At 31.5% G+C, this 13,083-nt stretch overlaps 1 protein-coding gene across 1 annotated transcript in view; it reads left to right on the forward strand.

Moving 5' to 3' along the window:
- LOC136976151 (protein KTI12 homolog) overlaps positions 1-13,083 on the forward strand; it is a 35,288-nt gene that overhangs the window by 14,706 nt on the left and 7,499 nt on the right. The window contains exon 3 of the mRNA XM_067271361.1: positions 5,883-5,935. Coding sequence (XP_067127462.1) covers positions 5,883-5,935 — 53 coding nt within the window. The remainder of the gene's footprint in view (positions 1-5,882; positions 5,936-13,083) is intronic.

Here is a 13,083-nt window from a genome sequence, read left to right on the forward strand (position 1 = left end):
ATTTATGGTGCGGTTCGGTTGAAGCCAAGATTTCTGAATGAGAATGATGTCAAACTCTTTCCACGTGTCCTCAGCTTTAATTTGAGTGATTTTGTTGGAGTGACTGGTAGCATTCCATTGGAGTAGCTTCATGAACGCTTAGATTAGTTTTTAGGTGGCTTGACGTACCAATGTGGAATTTTTATGAATGTTGCGATCGGGTGTGGTTGGCAGGCGTTTGTGAAGTCATGGAAGGTGGGTTGTTGCTGATCTTCCCGTTTTTGTTTTTGGGTTTTTTGGTGGTTTTACTTGGGTTCTCTGTGGAGTGGTCGGGAGGCGTCCCTCGATCACGTCGTTTTGTGATAGTCGTACTTCCTGACGCATCTTCAACAGTGGTCCCCATCTCGCTGGGTTTCGTTGGTGGTTGTGGTTTGGGTGGAGAGCGCTTCAGCTCCGTTTGCACGTTGCTAGTGCGGGCGTCAGGTTCCGCAAGGACCTCACAAGCGGTCTTGCTGTGTTGTTGGATAGTACTTAAGGTAGTTTGTATACTTTGTTGGGTGAGGGACTCAGTAGGCTTGCTTACTTGTAGGATTTGTAATAACTTGGATAGTATGTCGTTCTGTCTGGTTATAGCTTGTTTTATTGTGATGAGTTGTTCCCACGGGTCATCGGGCGAGACTGGTTGAGTCGCAGCCTGATAAGGCCGTCTGTGGGTTTGGGACTGGGGATGGGTTGATTGTTGTGTGACATTGCTGTAGGTACCACGATTGTTGTCAGAAGTAGGGTGTATGGCAGCCCGGGCGTCCTTTCGTGAACAATTGTACATACGTTGGTGCCGTAGTATGGCTTTTTCATATTGAAATTTGGGGCATAGTGGTGAGGAGTATGAGTGATCGCCGTTGCAGTTTATGCAGCGAGTAGACTCTGCTGCACATTGTGATTCATGTTGTGGGTCTCCACACCGCTTGCATCTTGGAATGCCTCTACAGTAATTTTTGGTGTGACCCAGTTTCCCACATTGTTGACAAATTCTAGGGCGTTCCTCGTATGGTTCCACGCGATACGCCATCAGATACAGCCGCAGATGGCGAGGGAGATCAGTCGTAACTAGCGATATTTTGATTGTTCTGGTTGGGGTCGTTTGACCGTCTACTTTTCGACTAAAACGTTGTACACTAATTGGGAGTTGGCCGTCCTCTTTAAGTAATTGGTAGATTTCCTCTGCGTGCAGCTCTAAAGGGACGCCTTTTATTATGCCTATGCAGGCATAGGAACCTCTAGTGAGACTAATACGTACCGGGATATCGTCGATCTGAGTAAGTTTTAGTAAAGTGGGGATGAAAGATTGGATCGCTGTTACATAAATTTTTCCAGTTCTGGTGGTAGTGATGTTCGATATTTTCCCATGTATATTTTCATGCGAGCGTTTAAAATGTTGATAAATTCGTTTGTCAGTTAGAGAGGGGTGTGTTCTTTCCGTTTGTAGGACACATGTCGGATTGTTTAGAGTAACGGTTCGGGAGTTTATCCGCTGTAGGAGGTCCGCGTTAGATGGTTCCTCATGATAAAGCCAGTAAGTAGGGTTTGGTTGGGGAGACTCAGTCGTAGTGGTCAGCAGGGAGTCGGCTGACCACATGTCACGTCCGTTCGGTTGGGGAGATTCCATGTATTCCTCCTCCTCCTCCTCCCGACCGCGGCCGCGGGGGGATGTTAACATAAGATTCGTACTTACAGTTTTTTTGATCACTGGTTATCTTTCGAATTTGCGACGATATCCAGTAACAATTCATATATTTTAATACATATAATAAAAAGTATTCCACAGAAAATTTCCTAGTTTTACAAGGTTTTTATAAAGATTTTGCCTATCCCAGCTTTTCATATATCCTTTGTATATGGAACAACACCATAAGTTTATCATTGTAATTTAAAATTGGCATATAACCTGCTCCATTACATAACCCTACACATTTTTTTAGTTGTCTTTAAAACAGAAATATCCTGCAGATTGTACACATGAAAATGCAGTATTTAAGGTTTATAATTTACATAATGTTAATTAAAATTATATCATGACATTAGTTATCTACATCATATACATTTTGATCTGTTTTTAAATTTAATTAAATTTTCTTCCATACAATATTTTATGTCCAAGTGATTTCACATATTAATAAATCTGTAAATTATATATTCTTTAAATCAATAAATAATTTACGTTTTAGTAATATTTGTTTTTGTTTCAACCTTCAGAACTGAAATGTTTCCAGATGTATGTACTGATCAATAGCAGTTCTTTTAGAAATATAATCTATATTTCTGAGAGAGCATTAGAAATACAGATTATAAATAGATAATAAGATTAGATGGATAGATAAAAGAAATTTAGAAATATAGGGGAAGACAGGGTAACTTTGGCATACAGGGCAAGTTTGTCAATTAAATTTTCTTTGAAACAAACTCTCTGTTTCAAAGTTTTAACGACAGCTTGTTGAGTGTGGTGTCTGTGTTGTTCTCCAACAAGCGTAGTTGAAATATCAAATAAGTTGTCTGTTTCATTCAATTTCTTATACTATTTTGCTTCCATTTATATAGAATTGGCATGTTTTGTTATAATTCCATAATAACGAAAGTTATTTTTCCTGTTAGAAGGATAAAACATTAACTTATTAACGTGGCCAGATTACGGCTTGGTACCCTATTCTCAGGGTTCCACTTAATGTTTCTAAATCATGACTATTGGGGCATCTTCAGCAGTGTTGCCAATCTTATTGTGTTTTGCTATGGTTTGATTTGGCTGCAAATAACAACAAGCAGAAGAAATAACTGGATCTCCATACAAAGCCACACTAGAAGCCAAGGCTAAAGTTAAAAAATTAGGAACTTGCAGAAGGGCAACAGATTTGGAGAAATCAGATTCAAAGTTCACTAAAGGAAAGGGGCGGGAAAGACCTAAAGAACCGGAAAATGACAATGAAAATACTTATTGCATTAGCGAGGTTGAGGCCGAAGTTTTCAACGCAAAAACGTGTATGTTGGACGTTCGGCGCCGCTTTCCTGTAAGCCTAGAAGTTTGACAATGGCATTTGGATAGTCAGTGGAATAATGCTTGACACTCCAGAGGCCATTGCCAAACTTCTAGGTTTACAGGAAAGCGGTGCCGAACGTCTGACGTACATGTTTTTGCATTGAAAACTTCATCCTCAATATCGCTAGTAATTACTCTGTGGAGTTTATAGAATTGTGTTAGTTGTGTGATATGTTAGACTTTTCAAAGAGGGCAGATTGTGGGAACTTATCCAGTTGATATCTCTGTACCCAGAACTGTCCATTTGTTAGGAATATATAGAGATACAGTATCAAAAGCTATGACAGTATACTGTACATGCTTCAAGGTAAAACATACTCAGTTAAGAAAAACAGCAGTTGAAAGTGAAAGTTTAATCACAAGATGTTAAAAAAGATTATAATAAAATATCATAAGACTATTGCTTCTATAGTAACTGCAGAACTTGATCTGCATTTTCAAGACCGAGTCTTTACCAAAACTATGAGGAGGTAACTTCATAAACTGAATATTCATGGCGGGTAGTGATTCACAAACCACTGGTAACAGAGATAATGCTGTAGAGTGAAAAACAATAGCCTAGTGAGAACAAGTCCTGGACTGTCAATGACTGGCAAACTGTTATTTGGTCTGATGAATCAACTTTTACACTCTTTTTCACTACAGAGTGGGTTTGTTTAGAGGATTCCTAAAGAAGCTTATGGAGCTTATGTCTAATTCCAACAGTCAAACATGATGGAAGACAAATTGAATTTTTATATATTGCTAAAAAAAGTATTAATTTCTAGTTTGGAAAGAAAAGTGATGTTAGCATTCCTTTAAAATTTAAGTGTTGTCAAAAATAGGCAATAAACAGAAAAATATTTCAGGCAAAAGTTTTGTTATTTTGCATAGATTCAGCTGTTGCTACAAAAATATAGGTTTTCATTTGAAAATGAAAAGTTTATCTTGATATGACTTTGAAATCATGCTCAAAATAAAAAAAACTGTTACCCTTTTACCTTCAAAACAAACACATTTTATTTCAAACATTTTTCTCTGCAATGCTTTCTTTTGGATATATTTCATTTTTTCATGTTAAATGCCTCACCTTGTATACAGGGTGTCCCATAAATTTGTAAATAGATTAAAAATTCATAAAAGTTGAAAGAATTGGTATATTTGAATGCGGTTAGCATAAAAGTTATTCTCGTGAAGGGGGAGTTTTTTGGGTAGAGGAGAAGAAAATAGTTCAAATTTTTGTCAATAGAGAATACTGAATGCAAGAAAATCACTGAAATTGTACAAATCTGAGTCTTATAAAATGCAGGGTGTATGATTAACAGCTCATTTCTGAATTTTCTTGTTAATGGCACTGACATACGGTTTTCATTATGATGTTGACATTGATGGATAAAGCACTATTTGTGAAGTTGTTTTACCTCAGCCACAAATTGCCGGCTGAAACTTTACAAAGGTTTAGAACACAGAAGAGAATGAAGAAAGGTTCAGGTCCAATCACTCCTGCCAGATTGGTTTTCACTTGCAAAGCCACATCAGAGGTATGGACCTCTGATAAACCCCATCGGAGGTATGGACCTTCTGATGAAATAGGGAAGTTTGTGTAATTGCCCACGCAGCGGGCAATTACAGGAACAGGAAAATTCAGAAATGAGCTGTTAATCATACACCCTGCATTTTATACAACTCAGATTTGTACAATTTCAGTGATTTTCTTGCATTCAGTACTCTCTATTGACAAAAATTTGAACTATTTTCTTTTTCTCTACCCAAAAAAATCCCCCTTTGTGAGAATAACTTTTACGCAAACCGCATTCAAATATACCAATTCTTTCAACTTTTATGAATTTTTAATCTATTTACAAATTTATGGGACACCCTGTATAAACGTTTATTAAACATTTACTTAGATCAGCATTTTTCAATCTTTTTCTAATGATGGTCTCATCCTGGTAATTTTTCTCTTGTGGAATCTCTACTTCTTTATCAATGTAGATACTGTATTACTTTCCTGGCTGTTATGTATACATAACAAGGAAAAGTATTGGAATCATGTCAAATTTCACCAAAGAGTTTTTCAAAAATCTTCATGTTTTCAGACCACCTGAATTCAAAAAAGTAATAATAAAAAAAATAATAAAAATGGAAAAAAATTATTCAGTGCATGTGTGTATGCATGTTGGCATTTATTTTGCTTAATATCTCAAGATGGGATAAAGATCAAGAAACAATTTGGCATGGTGGCTTGTTTATGAGGGGCATTGATGCTATTAATTGATGTTAAAGGTCAAGAGGGTGAGGAGATAGAGGGTTATGTATCTTAACTCAAGGGATAGGACTTAATGATGGTTTTATTCATTTTTAACATTCATTTTTTTGTTTTTTTTTATAAAATCATTCCTACTCTCAAAATTGAGCTTTTTGCCATTTTATGGTAATTGAAAATATAAAAAGTTTTTTTATAACAAAATATTATAACAAATGGAATCATACACAATTTCATTTATTTTGCTTAATAATATAAAAGTTATTTTTAAAATAAAAACTCATAACAGTTGGGGAATTATGCAACTCATTGCTGGATTTTTTTTGTACTTCTAGTAATATACATAAGAAATGTTATGATGCTGCTCAGAGTTCTATACTACACGACTATAATTTAATGTTTTAAACACACAGAGATTTGTACAAACGTAAAAGAAATGCTATTAACAACAATTATTAAAATTAATCAAGTTGTATTGTGTTATTAAAATTAATTTATTTAAATGAATATAGTTAAAAAAATATAAAGATGTTCTCTAATTTATTTTGTATTCTATTTTTTTTTTAATAGAAATATATCCAAGAATGATGTAGTAATTTTGGATGCTTCTAACTATATAAAAGGTAAATGTTTTGAAATTTTAATAATTGCTTTATTTAAATTAAATTTGAATCTTATGATAATTCTTAATACTTTAAACTCTTCTATGACTGTGTTATTTACAACACAAACTCTTAGACACCTTTTTACTCACAGCCGTTTGAATTATATCAAAAAACAGCTGTGAGTAAAAAGGGGTCTAAGAGTTTGTGTTGTAATTCTTAATACTTATTACAAATTAAAGATTCATGTTTTTCCTACATATATTGCATTCATAATTTAGAAAATTGTATAGGAAATAATAAGATATTTAAGGAGCTGAGAGATGAAGTTCTAGATTTTACTCAAAAGCATCTTAATTAGTTAAAGTTAGGCTTGTACTGTTTTGAATGCTGAAAGTTTTAATGAGTTGTATATGTGCAATGAGAGAACAAGACCAGTTCATATTCAGGATTTTCTATTTATTAAACAAATGAATACATATACTGATTTAGAGAAATTAACCTTTTCCATGCTGGTATACGCCCTTAGGTGTATGCACGACTTGCTGTTAATCGGTGATGCGAGATATGCCTTTAGGCGCAATTAATCAAAATATTTGATTAATTTGCATTATATTCGAGTTTTCCACGATCTTAGCTTTGATTCACTTTTCTGTAGGTCGATTGACTTTGTTTAAGCCAATAAGTGTTTTGTTACCACCCCTGGGCCTTAAATATTTCAGTAAAAAGGACCTCCTACCATTCATTCTACAGCAAATCTTCGCAGTTAACTACACAGTTGACTGAAAACAATCAAATGGAAACTCCTTCTACAGTTTTATTGGGTATCTTCTGTCTTTGTTGACATTACTTTAACCAATCACAGACTTGTGAAAGGAAAAAATGGCTGTGAAAAGCCCCACCTCCAACCTTCCAGGTAAAATGTAAACAATCGCAATAAATTCACTTTTTAAATCGTTTTTTAGCTCTAATTAACTAATTTAATGCACTTAGACATTAAATTAGCTAATTCGACAATATTTAAGCGAATAAATATATTTTTAAAACTATCTAGCAATAAATATTGCGGGAAACTCGCCCTCCCTATAGTAAGTCTATGGAAGATCTTCTTGCTGTTAATTGGCTTTAAAATTTTTGTTTCTACGCCTATTATGCTATAATTAGTAATTTATATTATGACTGAATCAACTTTAATGAATGAGAGTATTTTTTAGACCCATCTGGTCGGGATTTTCCCGCGAAGAACCAGTCCATGTGATTAAAGTCAGAATGTAAACAAACGTTAAAAAATAGCTATGTTCTTCATTTTAGAGTCGTAATTCTATTAGTTTTCATGTTATTTGACTTTACTTAGACAAGAAGATTTCTTATCAAAAGCGTCTAGCTGAAAAATTTACCAGGAAACTCATTACTTCCGGATATTGCGTAATTGCAGGAAAAAATTAACTAATCTCTTATTTTTGTGTATTATTGTATAAAGCATTGAAAAAGTATATAAAAAGTGTCAAATATTCACTATTTTAAGCAGAAATATATGATGATAAACTTGAACGTGTGGCTTTACGATAACAATGGACTCCTCTCCCTGCTAAGTAATTAGAGACATAGTGTAAATAATGGCAATAACTTCTCCCCCACTCTAGCTAGAGAGATGGGGTTTGTTTTGTTTAAAAGAAGAGAGAAGTGTCTACCTAACAGATGCACAAAGTTCAACGATTCTCTGTAAATTAATTTCTTTTTTCTCTTGTTCCTAAACTTCAAATTTTAATATTATTTTAAATTTGTATTAAACTATAAATTAAACAATCATAAACTGTAATATGTTTTTAATTGAACACAAAAAACAGATTAAACATAGCACGATTTTGAAGCGAAATATCGCGATTTAAAAATTATCCAAAAAATGCAAAACATGCGCTGCATGACGAATTCCACCCAAAAATGTTCTGTAGATTGCTAGCATGGAAAGAGTTAATGAAGCATAAATATAATAAATTATTACTAATCTTATGTTATACATTAAAAGAACTTAAAATGTTTTAATTATCTGAATAATATCAATTTTACTCTAATCATTTTTAAGGCATGTTTGGCTTGAATTATTAATTATAAGTTTAGTTATAGTGACAAATAGAAAAACAAATGATGTAAATAGTAAGATTTATAATTTAATGTAAGTAAATTAATGAGACAATTAGTACATTGAATGATTTGTTTTCGGCCGACAGTCATTGGCTTTAAATATATGCATTATTTTCATTTATTTTCTTTACATAATAATTTTATGATAATGTGTGTTTCATTGCTTAGTGTAGAACTTCTGTGAAAAGTGGGAAGACTCTTGAGAATATAATTATTATATTTTCAAGAATATTATATAGAACTAATAATTGTACAAAGAATTAAATATGTCAGTATACCTGTGTTGGAAATATATAAATATTTAATGCGTAAAAATGACTTGAAATAAAAATAAATAAATTTGGGAGGAAAACTTATTTTCTTATATTTATATTTTGATAAAATATGGTTAAGTATGGAAATTTTGCAATGCAAAGATGGTAATGCATTACATATTTCTGCTTTGATTTTATCTTTCATACAAATATAATGAGAAATAATATGATTGTTTTAATTTTCAACTAAACAAAACTAACTTGATATATATTTATATTTTTAAAGCTTTCTTGATAATTTGGCACCATAATGATTAAATGAAATGTTTAATAAAATAAAAAAATAAAATAAATGCTTTAGTTTGTTGATTTATTTTTAATTGTTACTATTGTTTTTGTTTTTTGTATTATATTTACATTTAAATTTATCACTTAAGTTTTATTTAATACTAACTGAGAAAAATGATATATTAAGTAAAGTTAATGTCCACTCAAAATCACAATATGAATTAGTTTGACTCATTTGAGTTCCATTATCAAACCAATTCAGTTTTAATATGACACGTGCTACTGTGTAGCAGAAAAATGAGAGAATTCAATCTGTTGGGTTTGCATCATTCAGATTGTTGAGTTCCATTATCAAACCAATTCAGTTTTATCAATCAAAGTCACATGTTTAGTGTTTGAAAAATAATGGCTCTAATAGTTGTTAGAACTGGAGTTGTGGCTAATAGATTTTCTTTATAGTTCTAAATCAAATCTCTTGGATTAACAAAATTTGCAATATTTTGAAAATTGTACTTTCTTTTCTAACTTTAGTATGTGTTGAAATTTTTAAATGAAATCTGACAGTGAATACATAAATTTATTATTCTCTCCTAGAAATTTGGATGACTCATTTCAAGACAAAATGTGATCATTCTAAATTTCCCTGCTGCATCTACTCTGACTTTTCCAAACAATATAATTATAGAGATACATACTTGTAAAATTAATTCAAAATTAGTTTTATATATATATATACAGTCAAACTCAGTTATAATGAACACAAATGTAACAAGTTCACAGTTATAACGAGCAAAGTGCCATAACAATTTTAATTTACACATATTTCCATACATTTTCTCAGTTATAATGAGCATACTTTATGGATATACCGAGAGATTTTTTGGTATCTATGCTAACATTTGAACAGTCTTAATTGTTCAAGTAGTAGGAAATGCAGTACCAAATTCTTGGAGAAGATAAAACTGAAAGGATCACTTAGTTTTATGACCACTGGATAATTAGTTTTGCAACCTGCATGGCCTATTTATCACTTAACTCTCTTCCCTTTCTTTCTTTACTAGCTTTTGGCTCTATGCTGCCAATTTACCTAATCATCACTGCAATTGTAAAATTACTATATAGTCTAGTTAGAAATGAACCCTTCTAAGAGAAAGATGTCTATAAAGAAAAGAGAATGTCTTTGGGTTTATAAAAGAGGAGAAATTATTCACAGTTATGTGGTGCTAAAATCATCAAAGTGTGTAGAAAGTTTTCTTTGTCATCTTTGACAGTATCGACATTATGAAAAAAATAAAGCAAACATTAATTTTAAAATTTGTAGATAAAAAGACTAACTGAAATTGGACATATTATTAATTAGTATTATCTTCTAATTACAAAAAATAAATTGTTTATATAAACTACAACATAATTAATATTAACTATTAATAAAAATACAGTGTAATGTAATTACATATTTTTCTTTATTGAATCAACTTATTTAAAATTAAAAAACAAAAGAGAGATTTTACTAATTATCAGTGGTGTAGCTACAAATTTTGCCAGCCGCAGGATGCCACCTACCTGTTTGTGCCTGAAGCAGCTACCCATTCTCCCCTAGTTAAGCCACTGATCTTCATGGATGTAATGAGTAACAGTTATAATAAGGAAATCTTGCTGGTCCACTAATGCTCATTATAACTTAGTTCAACTGTATATCCAGAGACTTTTGTGAAAAAGTAAGATGTAAATCTTCAAAATTTAGTTCAGTAAATACAGAAATATAACAAATCCAATGCACTATAATCTGACTAAAAATAATTTTATATTGAAAGAAATTCTAGGTACAGTTTAACACTGATAAAATTGGCAATGGTCGTAGTATACATTTTGCTCAAATAACAGATCTAATCCAATCAAATTTCATTTGACTAGCTTTTACTGATGTCCATTTTTTCATGTAATAACCACAACATTAGCCTGTTGTATTTGAATATCATGATTTACTTCACATGCATTGACCTCCAGGCAAAACTTCCTATTGATGTGAAAGACTTGTTGACAATAATTCTTATGTTCAAGACTGTTTTAATTTGCAGTTTTTGCATTATTTCAATTGTCTTCATTATTCTTAAGATATGGTCACACTTAGACACTTTAAAGTCTAGATCTAGATTTAGTGTATACATAAGTATTATCATTTGAATAGTACATAGAATTGTGTATCTATACCAACTATGTGCTGTTTAGCTGCAAGTGTGTGTGTTACATGAACTATGTGGAAAGATTGCGGTCTGGTGTCCCATGTATTCTAGCAGATTTCCAACCTGTGCAAAACTTTTCATAGTGTCACAATGTTGAAAGTTTGGCTGGTCAGATGGCTGAGGTGGTTAAGGCATCAGCCTACCACTATGAGGAATCTGGGATAGAATCAGAGTGGTCAAGAAACTCCAGGAATTTTTATGGGCAATCTGTCCAGATAGGTTAGGTCCCATTCTTCACTGCCCAGCCACTTTATTATGGGCCCAGTTGATGAAACTCATAATAGACTTGATAAAAAGCCCTCTTACCCCCCGTATTCACCAACGGAAGTTAAACAAAGTGTTGACAAACTCGAGTTTAGATGTAACTTGAAGTCAGATTATGAGTTACTCTTCTTTCGTATTGAGATAAAAATTTAACTCTAGAGTTTTGCTACTCTAGAGTTAATATTTAAAAACAATCCTGCGTTTGAGATTAAACAAGTTTTCTTTTGTAAGCAGCGTGTTGATTGGTTGAAAGCAAACACGTGTAGAAAATGGCAGAAAATCAAGAGGAAAGTAGTGTTCGCCGTAATTTCACAAGTTTTGAAAAAGAAATACTACTGGAATTAGTCAAGAAGCATAAAAATATAATAGAAAACAAAAAAAACAAACGCGCTTTCTACAAAACAGAAGGGTAAAATTCCTTCCGTTAAATTCATCAGTTAATACCTGGGAGGTATTAACTGATGAATTTAACGGAATCCCGGGCATCACGCAAAGAAAAAGTAAGCAGCTATGGGACTGCTATAAAAACTTTAAAAAAAAAGCCGTAAAAGAACAGTCCCAGAAAAAAACTGAATTATTTAAGACAGGAGAAGGAAACCCTCCTCCTGTCTTAAATAATTCAGACGTTATGGCTGAAAAACTCCTGTCGACAGGCATTTTAACTCAGCCTTTACATAATGACTTCGATAGTGATGCCCAACCTAATACAAGTAAGTATTAAGGCATTATAATTTATAATTTTTTAAAATTTGAATTAATTAATTATATATTTTAATAGCAGAGATAGCTACAACTTCTGTAGGAAATTTTCACGATATATCTGATGTATCTGCATCTGAAGTAAGTCAATGTTTATTTAGTTATCAATAAATTACTTTATAATACTTAAATGACAATTGTGCAAATAGTATACATGAAAATACTTCCTATATTAAGTCTACTTCACTGTACAATACATAATAAGAATATACATACATTTTATGTATAAATTACATCTATAATTTAAACTATATCATGTAATTTAAATGTAAAACTATAATAATAATATTATATATATAATATAATATATACTTTCATACAATTTATATATTTAATAATATATGAATTGTAAGAAAGTTTATACTGTATGTACTATTCAAATTGTGTACATCTTAATACTTTGAAATATTGTTATAAGTTACACATTGTTTCATTTAACATTTCATTCATAAATCAAAAAAGTCTAGATTATTTTCAGTTACAAATGTCTTGCAAGTTTTAAAAGAACTAGTATTAATATTAGTAGTTAGTAATAGTTTTAATGCCAAGTTCACATATTTAATTTTCAAATAACATAATTTTTTATCTTGCAGGTTTCAGTTACACCACATTTAACAGAAATTACAAATGTAATGGAAGTTATTGAACCCGCTGCAGATTTTTATATTCAAAATATTGATAATCAGCAGGTAAATCTTAAAAATAATTATATTCCATAAAAATACTGTTTTAGCTTATATTGAAATAATTACCTTTCAATCAGAGTTCCACTAAAAAGAAAAGGAAACAACCTGAAGCAGCTGAAGCAATCTATGAGCATGCAAAAAGAAAAAAAAACTCTTGAAGAAGAGCACAGTTTAAAAATAAAATTTTTGACAGAAGAACACAACATGAAAATGCAATTGATGAAAGCTCAGCTGAAAGTTCAAGAAAAAATATTACAAATTTTAGAGAATAACCCAGAATAACCATCTAGTTTATGTCTTCAATTAACAAATTTATAATGTACTTTTCTGCAAAATAATATATATATATAGTGTAAGAAGTGTTAAACTGTTTTTATTTTTTAATATAAAATTTTCTATGAAGTATTTGTGTTCTATATAGTTTCTTTTTAAAATAAATAACACAGTAATAACAATAAAACTTATTCAGGAATATTTTATTACTTAACTTTTATGGAGAATTACTTGTTTCAAAAAGTAACTTGTTTTCATTA

Source organism: Centruroides vittatus, unplaced genomic scaffold (genome assembly GCF_030686945.1).
Source record: "Centruroides vittatus isolate TY-2023 unplaced genomic scaffold, ASM3068694v2 contig_397, whole genome shotgun sequence".
Lineage (NCBI taxonomy): Eukaryota > Metazoa > Arthropoda > Arachnida > Scorpiones > Buthidae > Centruroides > Centruroides vittatus.